This window comes from Neolamprologus multifasciatus, chromosome 3, assembly GCF_963576455.1.
Source record: "Neolamprologus multifasciatus chromosome 3, fNeoMul1.2, whole genome shotgun sequence".
NCBI classification, from domain to species: Eukaryota; Metazoa; Chordata; class Actinopteri; order Cichliformes; family Cichlidae; genus Neolamprologus; species Neolamprologus multifasciatus.
This window is the reverse complement of record NC_140441.1, coordinates 18,557,079-18,579,168: the sequence shown is the minus strand read 5'-3', so window position 1 is coordinate 18,579,168 and position 22,090 is coordinate 18,557,079. Positions and strand designations below refer to the sequence as shown.

At 48.4% G+C, this 22,090-nt stretch overlaps 1 protein-coding gene across 1 annotated transcript in view; it reads right to left on the bottom strand.

Annotated features, from left to right (window-relative positions):
- LOC146521847 (uncharacterized) overlaps positions 1 to 22,090 on the bottom strand; it is a 69,540-nt gene that overhangs the window by 5,906 nt on the left and 41,544 nt on the right. The window contains exons 2-5 of the mRNA XM_085154110.1: positions 13,393 to 13,457; positions 9,660 to 13,305; positions 4,799 to 4,863; positions 3,250 to 4,711 (exon numbers count right to left, since the gene is read on the bottom strand). Of these exons, the coding sequence (XP_085010236.1) occupies positions 3,250 to 4,711; positions 4,799 to 4,863; positions 9,660 to 13,283 (5,151 nt within the window). The 5' untranslated portion in view covers positions 13,284 to 13,305; positions 13,393 to 13,457. The remainder of the gene's footprint in view (positions 1 to 3,249; positions 4,712 to 4,798; positions 4,864 to 9,659; positions 13,306 to 13,392; positions 13,458 to 22,090) is intronic.

Here is a 22,090-nt window from a genome sequence, read left to right as displayed (position 1 = left end):
ACAACAAAGGACGAGCCACTCACCCGAGGCGTAGAACAAATAAGCGCCGGGAGAAACGCACTGGCGTTCGAAACAGACTAAGACAGCAGGCGCATCGCGCACCACTGCCCAGCATCCTACTGGCCAACGTACAATCGCTGGAAAACAAGCTCGATGACCTAAGAGCAAGAGTCACCTTCCAACATGACATAAGGTACTGCAACATTCTGTGCTGACGGAGAATTGGCTGACCCCCACCGTGCCGGACCAGACCACAACTCCGTCGGATTCATTCTTTGTGCTCCGTGCAGACAGAACGGCAGAGTCAAACAAAACCAAAGGTGGAAGAGTGTGTTTCATGGTAAACAGAAAGTGGTGTGATGCCTGGAGCATTTCTACTCTTTCCAGCGGCTGCTCGCCACATCTGGAATTCTTGAACATTAAGTGCCGCCCTTTCTATCTGCCCTGTCAGTTCACCTCGGTCACCGCCACGTTGGTCTACATCCCACCCCAAGCAGGCATCAGCATGGCTTTGTCCAAACTACATGATGTGCTGAGTTCTGATGTGCTGAGTTCATTTCAAAACAAGGACCCGGGCACAGCCCTCATTGTAGCAGGAGACTTTAATAAAGCGAATCTCGGACAAGTCATGCTGAACTTCTACCAGCATGTCTCGTGTACGACGAGGGGGGATCACCACTGGCGATATGAGTGCCTACAAAGCGGCCTCATACGTTGAGAGATGCCAAACGCCAGTACCGGGTGCGTGTGGAGTCTCGCTTCCACCAGGGCGACACACGGAGTATGTGGCACGGACTACGCACCATTACGAACTACAAAGCCAGGGACACTGCGCCGATCAATGCCGACTCTGCATTCACCAACGAGCTGAACCAGTTCAACGCCCTTAATGAGGTCAGCCAAGTGGCTAATGCTAACTACCCCCTGACAACCGAGGACAGTGACGTCATCACCGAGAGATCGGTGATCAACATCGCGGAGCACGATGTCCAAGCGGCACTGAGAAGACTGAACACAAGGAAAGCGGCGGGGCTAGACAGCATCACTGGCCGTCTGCTGTGCTGACCAGCTAGCACGTGTGTTCACTTCCATCTTCAACGAGTCCCTGGCAAAGTCTGTGTTCCCCCCATGCTTCAAGAGATCCACCATCATCCCTGTGCCAAAGAACTGCAAACCCTCATCCCTGAAGGATTACCGGCCAGTAATGAAGTAATAAAGCTGTTCGAGAGGCTGCTGAAGAACATAATCTCCTCCTCCATCCCAGACACCACAGATCCGCACCAGTTTGCCTACTGTCCCAACAGATCCACAGAGGATGCCATCGCCAACATCCTTCACACTACCCTCAGCCACGTGGACAAGAAACAGGGTAACTATGTGAGAATGCTGTTTGTTGATTACAGTTCAGTGTTTAACAAAATAGTGCCCGGCAGACTGTTCACAAAGCTGAGGGATCTAGGACTCAAAAGCTGTCTGTGTGCATAGGTGTTGGACTTCCTCACTGGCAAAACTCAGGTGGTGAGGGTGGGCAGATGCATCTCTAACAGCATCACCATCAACACAGGAGCACCACAGCAACGTGTCTGTGTGGCCATCCATGGCTCCAACACCATTGTGAAGTTTGCTGACGACACAGTGGAGTTGGGCGCCATCTCCAGCAACGATGAGGCGGCCTACATGTATGAAGTGAAGAATCTGGCATCATGGTGCCAGGATAACCATCTCCAGCTGAACGTTGGCAAGACCAAGGATCTGGTGGTGGATTTCGGAAGGAGTCAGCACAGACTACAAGCCATTACCATCAGTGGAGCTCCAGTGGAAAGGGTGCAGTCTCTGTGTCCACATCTGCTTAGACCTGACATGGTCTACCCACATTCAGGTCCAGACCAAAAAGGCTAGGCAGCGCCTGTATTACCTCCGACAACTGAGGAAGTTCAGGGTCTCGCCAGAGATCATCGGGACTTTCTATGCAGGTGCTGTGGAGAACATCCTCACACAGAACATCACGTCCTGGTTTGGGAACAGCTGTGTTAAGGACCAAAATGCTCTTCAGAGAGTGATCTGTACAGCAGAACGCTGCTGCAGGATTGCTCTCCCTCCACTTCAGGACACCTACACCAGGAGATGCCGGACTAAACAGTGCAGATACTGAAGGACCCGTCCCATCCTGGCAACAAACTGTTCCAACTTCTGAAATCCGGCAGAAGGTTCCACATCATCCAGGCAAGGATAGAGAGACTCAAGAGAAGCTTCTACACCGGCCCAATGTACATTTCAAATTCTTTTTAATTTTAAATATGTTCATATTGTCTATTTTGTAAAATGTTCAGATTGTCTCTTCTTATTTAATTCACTTAATTTACAGAACTCACCTGCTTGCTGCATACAATGCTACTACTGCACATTCACCTAATGTATGTATATAATATATAATGTTCTTCCTCGCTCCCCCTCTCCCCCAATTTTGCATAAGTCGAGGAGCGTGTCAGGTTACATTTGACTGCATGTTATACTTGTATAACTATGCATATGACGAATAAAGAATCTTGAACCTTGAACTGAATCTTGAATACTTGATCAGAATTTCCACAAACCATCCATACACTTTTTCCAGCTACAATAGCATGAGAGGCAAGGTATACCCAACAACAACCACATCTGTGTTAGCCACGTGCCAGCTATCACAAAGAGGAAGACTACCATTTATACTGAAATAGACACATGCGAAAGACTGTGAATACATGTATAAACCATGCATGTGGATTTTTTTGTGTCGAGGATTCAAAGCCTTTTAAATTATAGTACTTAAAATACTAAACGCAGTTTTGAAGTGTTTCTTCCTCACTCAGGGAGAGAAATGTAGTGTGTTTAATGTTGAATAAATGCAATAAAGTCAGGTTCAATGCATGCGTTTGAGATGCAAAAGACAGTAGACAGTTGAGTGAAAGAGAATCTGTATCTGCGTTTGTTAAACTTCATCACTGAAAATCCTTATTCAAATATCAAGTGCTTTGCCACCAGTAAAAAAAGACTCCAGAAATATAAGCTTAAAAAAACTTTTTGTATAAAGCTTAGTAAAAAGTGTTTTAAAGTTTTAAAGGGTTGGAAGCAAAGGTTATCTAGTTGACTTGTTTTTGGTTGTTTTAAAAAGTATTTTGTGTTTTAATGGGTATTCCTAAGAAACAACCTTGATTTTGCCTTCCACAAAGTAGGCACGCAGCGTTGCATTAGACAACAGTGAAAAATTACCTGATTCTTGATTGATGTAGCTCGATTTTTAAAAGCTTCAGACGCCGAATTCAACAGCTCCACTGTAAATTGGCTTCCTGTGGATCGGAAAACAACATATCTAGCTGTGGTGGTTGGTGCGGGCGTTGTGGTTGTTGGTGCAGCTGTTGTTGTTGTTGGAGCTGCAGTTGTGGTTGTTGGAGCGGCTGTTGTGGTTGTTGGAGCTGCAGTTGTGGTTGTTGGTGTGGCTGTTGTGGTTGTTGGAGCTTCAGTTGTGGTTGTTGGTGCGGCTGTTGTGGTTGTTGGAGCTGCAGTCGTGGTTGTTGGTGTGCCTGTTGTCGTTGTTGGAGCTGCACTTGTTGTTGTTGGTGCGGCTGTTGTGGTTGTAGGAGCTGCAGTCGTGGTTGTTGGTGCGCTTGTTGTTGTTGTTGGAGGTGCAGTTGGGGTTGTTGGTGTCGCTGTTGTGGTTGTTGGAGCTGAAGTTGTGGTTGTTGGAACGGCTGTTGTGGTTGTTGGTGCTGAAGTCGTGATTGTTGGTGCAGCTGTTGTGGTTGTTGGAGCTTCAGTCGTGGTTGTTGGTGTGGCTGTTGTGGTTGTTGGAGCTGCAGTTGTGGTTTTTGGTGCGGCTGTTGTGGTGGTTGGAGCTGCAGTTGTGGTTGTTGGTGCGGCTGTTGTGGTTGTTGGAGCTGCAGTCGTGGTTGTTGAAGCTGCAGTCGTGGTTGTTGGTGCGGCTGTTGTGGTTGTTGGAGCTGCAGTCGTGGTTGTTGGAGCTGCAGTCGTGGTTGTTGGGGCGGCTGTTGTGGTTGTTGGAGCTGCAGTCGTGGTTGTTGGAACTGCAGTCGTGGTTGTTGGAGCTGCAGTCGTGGTTGTTGGTGCGGCTGTTGTGGTGGTTGGTGCGGCTGTTGTGGTTGTTGGAGCTGCAGTCGTGGTTGTTGGTGCGGCTGTTGTGGTTGTTGGAGCTGCAGTCGTGGTTGTTGGTGCGGCTGTAGTGGTTGTTGGAGCTGCAGTCGTGGTTGTTGGTGCGGCTGTTGTGGTTGTTGGAGCTTCAGTCGTGGTTGTTGGTGCGGCTGTTGTGGTTGTTGGAGCTGCAGTCGTGGTTGTTGGTGCGCTTGTTGTGGTTGTTGGAGCTGCAGTCGTGGTTGTGGGTGCACTTGTTGTGGTTGTTGGAGCTGCAGTCGTGGTTGTTGGTGCGGCGGTTGTTGATGTTGGAGCTGCAGTCGTGGTTGTTGGATTTGCAGTTGTGGTTGTTGTTGCGGCTGTTGTGGTTGTTGGAGCTGCAGTCGTAGTTGTTGCATCTGTAGTTGTAAGAGTTGGGGCTGTAGTTGTAGTAGTTGGATACGTTTCACTGACAGTGATGGAGGTTGTCTCAATGTCAAAACCTGTCACAATTGAGGCTTGACTGATCAAAACATTGCTAATGTCATTGTCATTTGGAACCGATGACCCAAATTGAAGCTCCATGGTGTTGATGACTGATCCCTCACTTTAAATGAAACAAAAATTATATTTTTGAATATTTAGGGCTTTAAGTCAGTGCTCTTAACATCAAATGTCAAAATAATGAAATTACCTGAAGTCGAGAACATCCAAGGAGTGAAACGAAGAAGCAAATGCCGTTTTGTAAGCAGGTTCAATCTGCAGTCACAAAGCGATTTTCTTTAAACAATGTTTATCTGTTTGTATAAGTAACAAATATTGCAGTAAAATATCTAAAAAGGAGACGGATTAAAAGAGCAAATCTAAGAACTTTCCCTCTATAGTGAGTAGTTTTGATGGTTCAGTCCAAAGACAGGACTTGCGATATGAATTTCTTTTCCTCGTGATGCCTCATGGCTTAACCCAGTGGTTCCCAAACTTGTTTTGCTAGCCCCCCTTTGTTTTACAAGAAAAATGTTCGCGCCCCCCCCTCCGCGTGCACAAACACATCCTCCAACCACACACACCCATATTTTCTCCATTGCGGTTTGTTTCACACCTCAAACATTTAGTGAACAATTAAGCAAATACAAGCAATCTGCAATACATTACCGGTAGTAAGAAAATAAACTAGTAACTCTTTTACCCTACGTCCACACCTACAGGGGGATTTTTGCAAACGCAGCTGTTTCATCCACATGCAAACAGCGTTTCGAATCACCGAAAACTGCGATTTTTTAAAACTCCTTCTTTGCGTTTATGTGTGGACGAGGAATACAGAGTTCGTCACGCAACTTCAAAGGTATGTGCCTTTTTCACGTCACGCTGTGTGCCACGTTTTTGTTTACATGAGATGAATTGCAGAATGGCAAACACTCAGATTAACAGTATTTTGTCTCTATCTATATTAGTCATTACAACAAGTGTTTGTGAACTAAAAATCAAGAATGTGGGATACTGTTTGTCCGTGATTTGAAGAGCCCAGCGCGTGCTCCCGACGAAGGGAAAACCAATTCTGCAGGGGAGAGCTACCTTGGCACTTGTGCAGGTGAAACCAAAGGGAAGATATGCTTCACCATATTTTCCAGTCTTTGGTTTAGAATGACGTTGGTTTGGAAATATATTCAGCTGTGCTTTATCTCCTGTTTTGCGTTTGTGTAGGTGCCCCGTGCTAGCAGTGTCCAAGTGTTGTTTTTGTTTTTTTCCATTTTCATACCACGCCCCCATCTGCAATGGCTCTGCGCCCCCCCTAGGGGGCGGGCCCCACACTTTTGGGAAGGTCTAGCTTAACCTGTCCTTTAAGATCAGCAGTACAATTTCTTTTTTTTTCTTTGTTAAATGAGCCACTTGAGAAACGAATTTTTTGGAGCCCTATACCAAGAAACTCAATTCAGTTGTGTTTAATGTAAATATTAAGTCTCTTGCTGATGGTGAGAGTCATTGTTACAGTGAGGCAAAGGAAAATCAAATAGGCATATGAAAAACAACAATATTCTATCAAATTTTTTAGTCAAAGATGGCGCGGCCACGTCCAGATGCCTTTTTGACCTCGCTCAGACTATGCACCTTTTTAGTCGTTATTATATTATATTATATTATATTATATTATATTACTTTTTGCTCTGGTTTACATCCCAAAATCCTCTAGTTTTATAATCTACGAGAGCAGATCACTTGTAAACATCGATGACAAGTTTGCACATTTAATCTTGGACACTTTTAAACCCGACCCATCCCGGCCGCCTGAGATACTACGCAGCGCAGTCAACAACAAAGGACGAGCCACTCACCCGAGGCGTAGAACAAATAAGCGCCGGGAGAAACGCACTGGCGTTCGAAACAGACTAAGACAGCAGGCGCATCGCGCACCACTGCCCAGCATCCTACTGGCCAACGTACAATCGCTGGAAAACAAGCTCGATGACCTAAGAGCAAGAGTCACCTTCCAACATGACATAAGGTACTGCAACATTCTGTGCTGACGGAGAATTGGCTGACCCCCACCGTGCCGGACCAGACCACAACTCCGTCGGATTCATTCTTTGTGCTCCGTGCAGACAGAACGGCAGAGTCAAACAAAACCAAAGGTGGAAGAGTGTGTTTCATGGTAAACAGAAAGTGGTGTGATGCCTGGAGCATTTCTACTCTTTCCAGCGGCTGCTCGCCACATCTGGAATTCTTGAACATTAAGTGCCGCCCTTTCTATCTGCCCTGTCAGTTCACCTCGGTCACCGCCACGTTGGTCTACATCCCACCCCAAGCAGGCATCAGCATGGCTTTGTCCAAACTACATGATGTGCTGAGTTCTGATGTGCTGAGTTCATTTCAAAACAAGGACCCGGGCACAGCCCTCATTGTAGCAGGAGACTTTAATAAAGCGAATCTCGGACAAGTCATGCTGAACTTCTACCAGCATGTCTCGTGTACGACGAGGGGGGATCACCACTGGCGATATGAGTGCCTACAAAGCGGCCTCATACGTTGAGAGATGCCAAACGCCAGTACCGGGTGCGTGTGGAGTCTCGCTTCCACCAGGGCGACACACGGAGTATGTGGCACGGACTACGCACCATTACGAACTACAAAGCCAGGGACACTGCGCCGATCAATGCCGACTCTGCATTCACCAACGAGCTGAACCAGTTCAACGCCCTTAATGAGGTCAGCCAAGTGGCTAATGCTAACTACCCCCTGACAACCGAGGACAGTGACGTCATCACCGAGAGATCGGTGATCAACATCGCGGAGCACGATGTCCAAGCGGCACTGAGAAGACTGAACACAAGGAAAGCGGCGGGGCTAGACAGCATCACTGGCCGTCTGCTGTGCTGACCAGCTAGCACGTGTGTTCACTTCCATCTTCAACGAGTCCCTGGCAAAGTCTGTGTTCCCCCCATGCTTCAAGAGATCCACCATCATCCCTGTGCCAAAGAACTGCAAACCCTCATCCCTGAAGGATTACCGGCCAGTAATGAAGTAATAAAGCTGTTCGAGAGGCTGCTGAAGAACATAATCTCCTCCTCCATCCCAGACACCACAGATCCGCACCAGTTTGCCTACTGTCCCAACAGATCCACAGAGGATGCCATCGCCAACATCCTTCACACTACCCTCAGCCACGTGGACAAGAAACAGGGTAACTATGTGAGAATGCTGTTTGTTGATTACAGTTCAGTGTTTAACAAAATAGTGCCCGGCAGACTGTTCACAAAGCTGAGGGATCTAGGACTCAAAAGCTGTCTGTGTGCATAGGTGTTGGACTTCCTCACTGGCAAAACTCAGGTGGTGAGGGTGGGCAGATGCATCTCTAACAGCATCACCATCAACACAGGAGCACCACAGCAACGTGTCTGTGTGGCCATCCATGGCTCCAACACCATTGTGAAGTTTGCTGACGACACAGTGGAGTTGGGCGCCATCTCCAGCAACGATGAGGCGGCCTACATGTATGAAGTGAAGAATCTGGCATCATGGTGCCAGGATAACCATCTCCAGCTGAACGTTGGCAAGACCAAGGATCTGGTGGTGGATTTCGGAAGGAGTCAGCACAGACTACAAGCCATTACCATCAGTGGAGCTCCAGTGGAAAGGGTGCAGTCTCTGTGTCCACATCTGCTTAGACCTGACATGGTCTACCCACATTCAGGTCCAGACCAAAAAGGCTAGGCAGCGCCTGTATTACCTCCGACAACTGAGGAAGTTCAGGGTCTCGCCAGAGATCATCGGGACTTTCTATGCAGGTGCTGTGGAGAACATCCTCACACAGAACATCACGTCCTGGTTTGGGAACAGCTGTGTTAAGGACCAAAATGCTCTTCAGAGAGTGATCTGTACAGCAGAACGCTGCTGCAGGATTGCTCTCCCTCCACTTCAGGACACCTACACCAGGAGATGCCGGACTAAACAGTGCAGATACTGAAGGACCCGTCCCATCCTGGCAACAAACTGTTCCAACTTCTGAAATCCGGCAGAAGGTTCCACATCATCCAGGCAAGGATAGAGAGACTCAAGAGAAGCTTCTACACCGGCCCAATGTACATTTCAAATTCTTTTTAATTTTAAATATGTTCATATTGTCTATTTTGTAAAATGTTCAGATTGTCTCTTCTTATTTAATTCACTTAATTTACAGAACTCACCTGCTTGCTGCATACAATGCTACTACTGCACATTCACCTAATGTATGTATATAATATATAATGTTCTTCCTCGCTCCCCCTCTCCCCCAATTTTGCATAAGTCGAGGAGCGTGTCAGGTTACATTTGACTGCATGTTATACTTGTATAACTATGCATATGACGAATAAAGAATCTTGAACCTTGAACTGAATCTTGAATACTTGATCAGAATTTCCACAAACCATCCATACACTTTTTCCAGCTACAATAGCATGAGAGGCAAGGTATACCCAACAACAACCACATCTGTGTTAGCCACGTGCCAGCTATCACAAAGAGGAAGACTACCATTTATACTGAAATAGACACATGCGAAAGACTGTGAATACATGCATAAACCATGCATGTGGATTTTTTTGTGTCGAGGATTCAAAGCCTTTTAAATTATAGTACTTAAAATACTAAACGCAGTTTTGAAGTGTTTCTTCCTCACTCAGGGAGAGAAATGTAGTGTGTTTAATGTTGAATAAATGCAATAAAGTCAGGTTCAATGCATGCGTTTGAGATGCAAAAGACAGTAGACAGTTGAGTGAAAGAGAATCTGTATCTGCGTTTGTTAAACTTCATCACTGAAAATCCTTATTCAAATATCAAGTGCTTTGCCACCAGTAAAAAAGACTCCAGAAATATAAGCTTAAAAAAACTTTTTGTATAAAGCTTAGTAAAAAGTGTTTTAAAGTTTTAAAGGGTTGGAAGCAAAGGTTATCTAGTTGACTTGTTTTTGGTTGTTTTAAAAAGTATTTTGTGTTTTAATGGGTATTCCTAAGAAACAACCTTGATTTTGCCTTCCACAAAGTAGGCACGCAGCGTTGCATTAGACAACAGTGAAAAATTACCTGATTCTTGATTGATGTAGCTCGATTTTTAAAAGCTTCAGACGCCGAATTCAACAGCTCCACTGTAAATTGGCTTCCTGTGGATCGGAAAACAACATATCTAGCTGTGGTGGTTGGTGCGGGCGTTGTGGTTGTTGGTGCAGCTGTTGTTGTTGTTGGAGCTGCAGTTGTGGTTGTTGGAGCGGCTGTTGTGGTTGTTGGAGCTGCAGTTGTGGTTGTTGGTGTGGCTGTTGTGGTTGTTGGAGCTTCAGTTCTGGTTGTTGGTGCGGCTGTTGTGGTTGTTGGAGCTGCAGTCGTGGTTGTTGGTGTGCCTGTTGTCGTTGTTGGAGCTGCACTTGTTGTTGTTGGTGCGGCTGTTGTGGTTGTAGGAGCTGCAGTCGTGGTTGTTGGTGCGCTTGTTGTTGTTGTTGGAGGTGCAGTTGGGGTTGTTGGTGTCGCTGTTGTGGTTGTTGGAGCTGAAGTTGTGGTTGTTGGAACGGCTGTTGTGGTTGTTGGTGCTGAAGTCGTGATTGTTGGTGCAGCTGTTGTGGTTGTTGGAGCTTCAGTCGTGGTTGTTGGTGCGGCTGTTGTGGTTGTTGGAGCTGCAGTCGTGGTTGTTGGTGTGCCTGTTGTCGTTGTTGGTGTGCCTGTTGTCGTTGTTGGAGCTGCACTTGTGGTTGTTGGTGCGGCTGTTGTGGTTGTTGGAGCTGCAGTCGTGGTTGTTGGTGCGCTTGTTGGTGTTGTTGGAGCTGCAGTTGGGGTTGTTGGTGTCGCTGTTGTGGTTGTTGGAGCTGCAGTCGTGGTTGTTGGTGCAGCTGTTGTGGTTGTTGGAGCGGGTGTTGTGGTTGTTGGAGCTTCAGTCATGGTTGTTGGTGCGGCTGTTGTGGTTGTTGGAGCTGCAGTTGTGGTTGTTGGTGTGCCTGTTGTTGTTGTTGGAGCTGCAGTTGGGGTTGTTGGTGTTGCTGTTGTGGTTGTTGGAGCTGAAGTCGTGGTTGTTGGAGCTGCAGTCGTGGTTGTTGGTGCGGCTGTTGTGGATGTTGGTGCGGATGTTGTGGTCGTTGGAGCTGCAGTCGTGGTTGTTGGTGCGGCTGTTGTGGTTGTTGGAGCTGCACTCGTGGTTGTTGGAGCTGCAGTCGTGGATGTTGGTGCGCTTGTTGTTGTTGTTGGAGCTGCAGTTGGGGTTGTTGGAGTCGCTGTTGTGGTTGTTGGAGCTGAAGTTGTGGTTGTTGGTGAGGGTGTTGTGGTTGTGGGAGCTGCAGTCATGGTTGTGGGTGCGCTTGTTGTGGTTGTTGGAGCTGTAGTCGTGGTTGTTGGTGCGGCTGTTGTGGTTGTTGGAGCTGCAGTCGTGGTTGTTGGTGCGACTGTTGTGGTTGTTGGAGCTGCAGTCGTGGTTGTTTGTGTGACTGTTGTGGTTGTTGGAGCTGCAGTCGTGGTTGTTGGTGCGACTGTTGTGGTTGTTGGTGCGGCTGTTGTGGATGTTGGTGCGGATGTTGTGGTCGTTGGAGCTGCAGTCGTGGTTGTTGGTGCGGCTGTTGTGGTTGTTGGAGCTGCAGTCGTGGTTGTTGGAGCTGCAGTTGTGATTGTTGGTGCGCTTGTTGTGGTTGTTGGAGCTGCAGTCGTGGTTGTTGGTGCGGCTGTTGTGGTTGTTGGAGCTGCAGTCGTGGTTGTTGGAGCTGCAGTTGTGATTGTTGGTGCGCTTGTTGTGGTTGTTGGAGCTGCAGTCGTGGTTGTTGGTGCGGCTTTTGTGGTTGTTGGAGCTGCAGTCGTGGTTGTTGGTGTGCCTGTTGTCGTTGTTGGAGCTGCACTTGTGGTTGTTGGTGCGGCTGTTGTGGTTGTTGGAGCTGCAGTTGTGGTTGTTGGTGAGCTTGTTGTTGTTGTTGGAGCTGCAGTTAGGGTTGTTGGTGTCGCTGTCGTGGTTGTTGGAGCTGAAGTTGTGGTGTTTGGAGCGGCTGTTGTGGTTGTTGGAGCTTCAGTCGTGGTTGGGGGTGCGCTTGTTGTGGTTGTTGGAGCTGCAGTTGTGGTTGTTGGTGCGGCTGTTGTGGTTGTTGGAGCTGCAGTCGTGGTTGTTTGTGCGGCTGTTGTGGTTGTTGAAGCTGCAGTCGTAGTTGTTGGAGCTGCAGTCGTGGTTGTTGGTGCGCTTGTTGTGGTTATTGGAGCTGCAGTCGTGGTTGTTGGTGCGACTGCTGTGGTTGTTGGAGCTGCAGTCGTGGTTGTTGGTGCAGCTGTTGTGGTTGTTGGAGCTGCAGTCGTGGTTGTTGGAGCAGCTGTTGTGGTTGTTGGAGCTGCAGTTGTGGTTGTTGGTGCGCTTGTTGTGGTTGTGGGAGCTGCAGTCGTGGTTGTTGGAGCTGCAGTTGTGGTTGTTCGAGCTTCAGTTGTGGTTGTTGGAGCGGCTGTTGTGGTTATTGGAGCTGCAGTTGTGGTTGTTGGTGCGGCTGTTGTGGTTGTTGGAGCTGCATTCGTGGTTGTTTGTGCGGCTGTTGTGGTTGTTGGAGCGGGTGTTGTGGTTGTTGGAGCTTCAGCTGTGGTTGTTGGTTCGGCTGTTGTGGTTGTTGGACCTGCATTCGTGGTTGTTGGTGCGCTTGTTGTGGTTGTTGGCGCTGCAGTTGTGGTTGTTGGCGCTGCAGTCGTGGTTGTTTGTGCGGCTGTTGTGGTTGTTGGAGCGGGTGTTGTGGGTGTTGGAGCTGCAGTCGTGGTTGTTGGAGCAGCTGTTGTGGTTGTTGGAGCTTCAGTTGTGGTTGTTGGAGCTGCAGTCGTGGTTGTTGGAGCTGCAGTCGTGGTTGTTCGAGCTTCAGTTGTGGTTGTTGGAGCGGCTGTTGTGGTTGTTGGAGCTGCATTCGTGGTTGTTTGTGCGGCTGTTGTGGTTGTTGGAGCGGGTGTTGTGGTTGTTGGAGCTTCAGTTGTGGTTGTTGGTTCGGCTGTTGTGGTTGTTGGACCTGCATTCGTGGTTGTTGGTGCGCTTGTTGTGGTTGTTGGCGCTGCAGTCGTGGTTGTTGGCGCTGCAGTCGTGGTTGTTTGTGCGGCTGTTGTGGTTGTTGGAGCGGGTGTTGTGGGTGTTGGAGCTGCAGTTGTGGTTGTTGGTGCGGCTGTTGTGGTTGTTGGAGCGGGTGTTGTGGTTGTTGGAGCTGCAGTTGTGGTTGTTAGTGCGGCTATTGTGGTTGTTGGAGCTGCAGTCGTGGTTGTTGGTGTGCTTGTTGTGGTTGTTGGCGCTGCAGTCGTGATTGTTTGTGCGGCTGTTGTGGTTGTTGGAGCGGGTGTTGTGGGTGTTGGAGCTGCTGTTGTGGTTGTTGGTGCGGCTGTTGTGGTTGTTGGAGCAGGTGTTGTGGTTGTTGGAGCTGCAGTTGTGGTTGTTGGTGCGGCTATCGTGGTTGTTGGAGCTGCAGTCGTGGTTGTTGGTGCGCTTGTTGTGGTTGTTGGCGTTGCAGTCGTGGTTGTTGGTGCAGCTGTTGTGGTTGTTGGAGCTGCAGTTGTAGTTGTTGCATCTGTAGTTGTAGTAGTTGGAGCTGTAGTTGTAGTAGTTGGATCAGTTTCACTGACAGTGATGGAGGTTGTGTCAATGTCAAAACCTGTCACACTTGAGGCTTGAGTGATCAAAACATTGCTAATGTCACTGTCATTTGGAACCGATGACCCAAATTGAAGCTCCATGGTGTTGATGACTGATCCCTCACTTTAAATGAAACAAAAATTATATTTTTGAATATTTTGGGCTTTAAGTCAGTGCTCTTAACATCAAATGTCAAAATAATGAAATTACCTGAAGTTGACAACATCCAAGGAGCGAAACGAAGAAGCAAATGCCGTTTTGTAAGCAGGTTCGATCTGCAGTCACAAAGTGATTTTCTTAAAACAATGTTTATCTGTTTGTATAAGTGACAAATTGTGCAGCAAAATATCTAAAAAGGAGACGGATTAAAAGAGCAAATCTAAGAACTTTCCCTCTATAGTGAGTAGTTTTGATGGTTCAGTCCAAAGACAGGACTTGCGATATGAATTTTTATCCTCGTGATGCCTCATGGCTTAACCTGTCCTTTAAGATCAGCAATATAATTTCTTTTTTTCCTTTGTTAAATGAGCCACTTGAGAAACTAAGTGTTTTTTGGAGCCCTGTGTCAAGGAGCTCAATTCAGTTGTGTTTAATGTAAATATTAAGTCTCTTGCTGATGGTGAGAGTCATTGTTACAGTGAGGCGAAGGAAAATCAAATAGTGCTCCGATAGCTGTTTCAGCTATGTCACATACACAGCCACCGAAACTCCCGGCTTGCGTGAATGAGTGTGGAATTTGAACCGCTGAACAATCACGGAGGGTTTCAGGCAGTGATGATTTTGCACCAAGGTCACCAGTTCTTTGAAACTGAAGTCCCCGGGTTTCCGAGGTGTCATCAGGTTACGTATCAACTTGTAGGTCCTCGCTCCACACGCACTGAGAAGAACTGACCTTTTTTTTCCTTCGTCCGAAATGTCGTTTGCCAAGAAGAAGTGTTCCAGCCTCTCGACATATTCAATCCAGTCGCCGTCTCCCTCGGCAAACTCCATGAGCGATCTGATCGTAGCCATAGATGCGAAGCGGTAGTCCAACTGCAAAATCTGTAGCAAAAACTCAAAACTGTCCGCGTTCGGCTTTTATCCTTGTCGCCAAAAAGGTGTTATAACCTCAGGATTAAAATTCTTGGAAACTCAAGTGCCAGTTTTAGGACGTTTACTGAACACTTTTTGAAACAACCACAGCTAGTCGCTCACATACAGGAAAACTGTCCCACACATAACATTCTGGCAGGGAGAACCCTAAAAAACCTCTGAAGGTTCTGGGGTGCAACGCCCCCAAACATACATTAACAACAACACTGTCGATAACACATATGAAAAATAACAATATTTTGTCAATCATTTTGATCAAAGATCAAGAGCAGAGCGGTCCAGATGCCTTCCTAACCGCTCTGCTCAGACTATGCACCTTTTTAGTTGTTTACTTATTTTTTGCTCTGGTTTACATCCCCAAATCCTCTAGTTTTATAGTCAACGACAGTAGATCACTTGTAAACATCGGTGACAAAGTTGCACATTTAATCTTGGACACTTTTAAACTCGACCCATCCTGGCCGCCTGAGATACTACGCGGTGCAGTCAACAACAAAGGACGAGCCGCTCACCCAAGGTATAGAACAAAGAAGCGCCGGGGGAAAACATGCTAGCGTTCGGAACAGACTAAGACAGCAGGTGCATCCCGCACCACTGCCCAGTATCCTACTGGCCAACGTACAGTCGCTGGAGAACAAGCTCGATGACCTCAGAGCAAGAGTCACCTTCCAACATGACATAAGGGACTGCAACATTCTGCGCTCACAGAGACATGGCTGACCCCCACCGTGCCGGACCAGGCCATAACTCCGTCGGATTCATTCTTTGTGCTCCGCGTGGACAGAACGGCAGAGTCAAACAAAACCAAAGGTGAAGGAGTGTGTTTCATGGTAAACAAAAAGTGTTGTGATGCCAGGAGCATTTCTACTCTCTCCAGCGGCTGCTGGCTGCTCGCCATCGGCTGCTGGAAATCCTGAGCATTAAGTGCCGCCCTTTCTTTCTGCCCCGTGAGTTCACCTCGGTCACCGCCATGGTGGTCTACATCCCACCCCAAGCGGGCATCGGTATGACTTTGTCCGAACTACATGATGTGCTGAGTTCGTTTCAAAACAAGGACCCGGGCGCAGCCGTCATTGTAGCAGGAGACTTTAATAAAGCGAATCTCGGACAAGTCATGCTGAACTTCTACCAGCATGTCTCATGTCCGACGAGGGCGGATCGAATTTTGCACCACTGCTACACACCATACAAGTAGGGCTACAAAGCTGTCTCACATTTGGCTTTTGGGAAGTCTGACCACAACACCATCTTCCTCATTCTCCAGTATAAACAAAACATACGGATGGATGAAGTAACCATGAGGGAGGTGAAATGTTGGTCTGCCCAATCAGAAGCTACGCTACAGGATGCACTAAACGACGTAGACTGGGACATGTTCAGAGTATGCGCAGTCGACATGAATGAGTTCATGGAAGTAGCAGTATGCTTCGTCAACATTCTAGCGGACGAGATTATCCCCACTGCGAGAGTCACCACATTCCCGAACCAGAAACCGTGGGTGGACAGATCGATCCGCACTGCAGTGAACGCCAGGACCGCCACCTACAACGCGGGTCTCACCACTGGCGATATGAGCGCCTACAAAGCAGCCTCATACGGTGAGAGATGCCAAACGCCAGTACTAGGAGGGCGTGGAGCCTCGCTTCCACCAGGGCGACACACGGAGTATGTGGCACGGACTACGCACCATTACGAACTACAAAGCCAGGGACACTGCTCCGATCAACGCCTACTCTGCACTCACGAGCTGAACCAGTTCTACGCCCTTAACGAGGTCAGCCAAGTGGCTAATGCTAACTACCCCCAGACAAACGAGGACAGTGATGTCATCAGCGAGAGATCGGTGATCTGCATCGCAGAGGACGACGTCGGAGCGGCATTGAGGAGACTGAACACAAGGAAAGCGGCGGGGCCAGACATCATCACTGGCCGCCTGCTGCGCTACTGTGCTGACCAGCTAGCACGTGTGTTCACTTCCATCTTCAACGAGTCCCTGGCAAAGTCTGTGGTCCCCACATGCTTCAAAAGATCCACCATCATCCCTGTGCCCAAGAACTGCAAACGCTTATCCCTGAACGATTACCGACCAGTTGCACTGACCTCATTAGTAATAAAGGTGTTCGAGAGGCTGCTGAAGAACATAATCTCCTCCTCCATCCCAGACATCACAGATCCACTTCAGTTCGCCTACCGACCCAACAAATCCACAGAGGATGCCATTGCCCAAATCCTGCACACCACCCTCAGCCACGTGGACAAGAAACAGGGTAACTATGTGAGAATGCTGTTTGTTGATTACAGTTCAGTGTTTAACAAAATAGTGCCCAGCAGACTGTTCACAAAGCTGAGGGATCTAGGACTCAACAGCTGTCTGTGTGGATGGGTGTTGGACATCCTCACTGGCAGAACTCAGGTGGTGAAGGTGGGCAGATGTGTCTCTAACAACATCACCATAAACACAGGAGTACCACAGCAACGTGTCCTCTCGCCACTGCTCTACTCCCTCTATACTTCAGACTGTGTGGCCATCCATGGCTCCAACACCATTGTGAAGTTTGCTGACGACACAGTGGAGTTGGGCGCCATCTCCAACAATGATGTGGCGGCCTACATGGATAAAGTGAAGAATCTGGCATCATGGTGCCAGGATAACCATCTCCAGCTGAACGTTGGCAAGACCAAGGAGCTGGTGATGGACTTCGGAAGGAGTCAGCACAGACTACAAGCCATTATCATCAGTGGAGCTCCAGTGGAAAGGGTGCAGACCAAAAAGCTCTTCAGAGAGTGATCCGTACAGCAGAACGCTGCTGCAGGATCTCTCCCTCCACTTTAGGACACCTACACCAGGAGACGCCGGACAAAAGCAGTGCAGATACTGAAGGACCCATCCCATCCTGGCAACAAAGTGTTCCAACTTCCAAAATCTGTCAGAAGGTTCCGCATCATCCGGGGAAGGACAGAGAGACTCAAGAGAAGCTTCTACACCGGCCCAATGTACATTTCAAATTCAAATTTTAAATATGTTCACATTGTCTATTCTTATTTAATTCACTTAATTTACAGAATTCACCTGCTTGCTGCATACAATGCTACTACTGCACATTCACCTAATGTATATAATATATAATGTTCTTCCTCGCCTCCCGCTTTTGCAAAAGTCGAGGTTACATTTCACTGCATGTTATACTTGTATAACTGTGCATATGACGAATAAAGAGTCCTGAATTTTGAATTCAATCTTGAATACTTGATCAGAATTTCCAGAAACCATCCATACACTTTTTCCAGCTACAATAGCTTGAGTGGCAAGGTATACCCAACAACAACCACATCTGTGTTAGCCACGTGCCAGCTTGTCACATGGCTATCACAGAAAGGAAGACTACCATTTACACCCAAATAGACACCTGCGAAAGACTGTGAATACTTTTGTCATAATGAGGTATTGTTCGTAGAACTTTGAGGTGAAAATGATATATAATCCATTTTGAAATGAGGCTGTAAAATGACAAAATATGAAAGCTTTGAAACCTTTCAAGATACAATGGTATGGGCAACTTAGAATTACCAAGTAATCTCCCTAACATGTCTTTAGACTGTAGTATGCCTTAGTCCTTTTAGAGAACCCATGTTTAAATAAAGAGAACATGCAATTTCCACACAGAAAGATCCCAGAGTCCAACTTTTTTTGCCAGGAAGAAACAGCGCTTACCACCAATCCACTGTGCTACCCTTTTGTATAAACCATGCATGTGGATTTTTTTGTGTCGGAGATTCAAAGCCTTTTAAATTATAGTACTTAAAATACTAAACGCAGTTTTGAAGTGTTTCTTCCTCACTCAGGGAGAGAAATGTAGCGTGTTTAATGTTGAATAAATGCAATAAAGTCAGGTTCAATGCATGAGTTTGAGATGCAAAAGACAGTAGACAGTTGAGTGAAAGAGAATCTGTATTTGCGTTTGTTAAACTTCGTCACTGAAAATCCTTATTCAAATATAAAGAGTCTTTAATATAAGACTCCAGAAATACAAGCTTAAAAAAACTTGATGTATAAAGCTTAGTAAAAAGTGTTTTAAAGTTTTAAAGGGTTGGAAGCAAAGGTTATCTAGTTGACTTGTTTTTGGCTGTTTTAAAAAGTATTTTGTGTTTTAATGGGTATTCCTAAGAAACAACCTTGATTTTGCCTTCCACAAAGAAGGCACGCAGCATTGCATTAGACAACAGTGAAAAATTACCTCTTTCTTGATTGATGTAGCTCGATTTTTAAAAGCTTCAGACGCCGAATTCAACAGGTCCACTGTAAATTGGCTTCCTGTGGATCGGAAAACAACATATCTAGCTGTGGTGGTTGGTGCGGGCGTTGTGGTTGTTGGTGCAGCTGTTGTTGTTGTTGGAGCTGCAGTTGTGGTTGTTGGAGCAGCTGTTGTGGTTGTTGGAGCTGTAGTTGTGGTTGTTGGTGTGGCTGTTGTGGTTGTTGGAGCTTCAGTTGTGGTTGTTGGTGCGGCTATTGTGGTTGTTGGAGCTGCAGTCGTGGTTGTTGGTGTGCCTGTTGTCGTTGTTGGAGCTGCACTTGTTGTTGTTGGTGCGGCTGTTGTGGTTGTTGGAGCTGCAGTCGTGGTTGTGGGTGCGCCTGTTGTGGTTGTTGGAGCTGCCGTTGTGGTAGTTGGAGTGGGTGTTGTGGTTGTTGGAGCTGCAGTCGTGGTTGTTGTTGCGGCGGTTGTTGATATTGGAGCTGCAGTTGTGGTTGTTGGAGCAGGTGTTGTGGTTGTTGGAGCGGCTGTTGTGGTTGTTGGAGCTGCAGTCGTGGTTGTTGGTGCGGCTGTTGTGGTTGTTGGAGCTGCAGTCGTGGTTGTTGATGCCGCTGTTGTGGTTGTAGGAGATCCGGTCGTGGTTCTTGCAGCAGGTGTTGTGGTTGTTGGAGCTGCAGTTGTGGTTGTTGTTGCGGCTGTTGTGGTTGTTGGAGCTGCAGTTGTGGTTGTTGGAGCTGCAATCGTGGTAGTTGGTTCAGCTGTCGTGGTTGATGGAGCTGCAGTCGTGGATGTTGGTACGGCTGTTGTAGTTGTTGGAGCTACAGTTGTGGTTGTTCGTGGGGCTGTCATGGTTGTTGGAGCTACCGTCGTGGTTGTTGGAGCTGTCGTTGTGGTTGTTGGTGCGGCTGATGTAGTTGTTGGAGCTGTAGTTGTGGTTGTTGGAGCGGCTGTCATGGTTGTTGGAGCTACCGTCGTGGTTGTTGGAGCTGCAGTCGTGGTAGGTGGTGCGGCTGTCGTGGTTGTTGGAGATGCAGTCGTGGTTGTTGGAGCGGGTGTTGTGGTTGTTGGTGCGGTTGTTGTGGTTGTTGGAGCTGCACTCGTGGTTGTTGGAGCTGCAGTCGTGGTAGGTGGTGCGGCTGTCGTGGTTGTTGGAGATGCAGTCGTGGTTGTTGGAGCGGGTGTTGTGGTTGTTGGTGCGGCTGTTGTGGTTGTTGGAGCTGCACTCGTGGTTGTTGGAGCGGCGGTTGTGGTTGTTGGTGCAGCATTTGTGGTTTTTGGAGCTGGTGTCGTGGTTGTTGGAGCGGTAGTCGTGGTTGTTGGAGCTGCAGTCGTGGTTGTTGGTGCGGCGGTTGTCGTTGTTGGAGCTGCCGTCGTGGTTGTTGATGCCGCTGTTGTGGTTGTAGGAGATGCGGTTGTGGTTCTTGCAGCGGGTGTCGTGGTTGTTGGAGCTGCAGTCGTGGTTGTTGTTGCGGCTGTTGTGGTTGGTGGAGCTGCAGTTGTGGTTGTTGGAGCTGCAATCGTGGTAGTTGGTGCAGCTGTCGTGGTTGTTGGAGCTGCAGTCGTGGTTGTTGGTACGGCTGTTGTAGTTGTTGGAGCTACAGTTGTGGTTGTTCGTGCGGCTGTCATGGTTGTTGGAGCTACCGTCGTGGTTGTTGGAGCTGATGTCGTGGTTGTTGGAGCTGCAGTCGTGGTAGGTGTTGCGGCTGTCGTGGTTGTTGGAGATGCAGTCGTGGTTGTTGGAGCGGGTGTTGTGGTTGTTGGTGCAGCGGTTGTGGTTGTTGGTGCGGCATTTGTGGTTGTTGAAGCTGGTGTCGTGGTTGTTGGAGCGGGTGTTGTGGTTGTTGGAGCTGCAGTGGTGGTTGTTGGAGCTGCACTCGTGGTTGTTGGAGCGGGAGTTGTGGTTGTTGGAGCTGCAGTCGTGGTTGTTGGTGCAGCGGTTGTGGTTGTTGGAGCTGCCGTCGTGGTTGTTGATGCCGCTGTTGTGGTTGTAGGAGATGCGGTCGTGGTTCTTGCAGCGGGTGTTGTGGTTGTTGGAGCTGCAGTTGTGGTTGTTGTTGCGGCTGTTGTGGTTGGTGGAGCTGCAGTTGTGGTTGTTGGAGCTGCAATCGTGGTAGTTGGTGCAGCTGTCGTGGTTGTTGGAGCTGCAGTCGTGGTTGTTGGTACGGCTGTTGTAGTTGTTGGAGCTACAGTTGTGGTTGTTCGTGCGGCTGTCATGGTTGTTGGAGCTACCGTCGTGGTTGTTGGAGCTGCAGTCGTGGTAGGTGGTGCGGCTGTCGTGGTTGTTGGAGATGCAGTCGTGGTTGTTGGAGCGGGTGTTGTGGTTGTTGGAGCAGCGGTTTTGGTTGTTGGTGCGGCATTTGTGGTTGTTGAAGCTGGTGTCGTGGTTGTTGGAGCGGGAGTTGTGGTTGTTGGAACTGCAGTCGTGGTTGTTGGTGCGGCGGTCGTTGATATTGGAGCTGCAGTTGTGGTTGTTGGAGCTGCAGTCGTGGTTGTTGGAGCTGAAGTCGCGGTTGTCGGTGTGGCTGTTGTGGTTATTGGAGCTGCAGTCGTGGTTGTTGGTACGGCTGTCGTGGTTGTTGGAGCTGCAGTCATGGTTGTTGTTGCGGTTGTTGTGGTTGTTGGAGCTGCAGTCGTGGTTGTTGGAGTGGGTGTTGTGGTTGTTGGAGCTGCAGTCGTGGTTGTTGGAGCGGGTGTTGTGGTTGCTGGAGCTGCAGTCGTGGTTGTTGGTGCGGCTGTTGTGGTTGTTGGAGCTGCAGTTGTGGTTGTTGGAGCGGGTGTTGTGGTTGTTGGAGCTGCAGTCGTGGTTGTTGTTGCGGCTGTTGTGATTGTTGGAGCTGCAGACTTCGTTGTTGCCTCGGCTGTTGTGGTTGATGGTGCTGCAGTTGTGGTTGTTGGAGCTGCAGTTGTGGTTGTTGGTACGGCTTTTGTAGTTGTTGGAGCTGCAGTCGTGGTTGTTGCCTTGGCTATTGTGGTTGTTGGAGCTCCCGTCGTGGTTGTTGGAGCTCCCGTCGTGGTTGTTGGAGATGCAGTTGCGGTTGTTGGTGTGGCTGTTGTGGTTGTTGGATCTGCAGTTGTGGTTGTTGGAGCGGGTGTTGTGGTTGTTGGAGCGGCTGTTGTGGTTGTTGGAGCTTCAGTGGTGGTTGTTGGTGCGGCTGTTGTGGTTGTTGGAGCTGCAGTTGTGGTTGTTGAAGCGGGTGTTGTGGTTGTTGGAGCTGCAGTCGTGGTTGTTGAAGCGGGTGTTGTGGTTGTTGGAGCTGCAGTCGTGGTTGTTGTTGCGGCTGTTGTGATTGTTGGAGTTGCAGACTTCGTTGTTGCCTCGGCTGTTGTCGTTGATGGTGCTGCAGTTGTGGTTGTTGGAGCTGCAGTTGTGGTTGTTAGTACGGCTGTTGTAGTTGTTGGAGCTGCAGTCGTGGTTGTTGCCTTGGCTATTGTGGTTGTTGGAGCTCCCGTCGTGGTTGTTGGAGCTGCAGTCGTGGTTGTTGGTGTGGTGGTTGTTGATTTTGGAGTTGCAGTCGTGGTTGTTGGTGCGGCTGTTGTGGTTGTTGGAGCTGCAGTTGTGGTTGTTG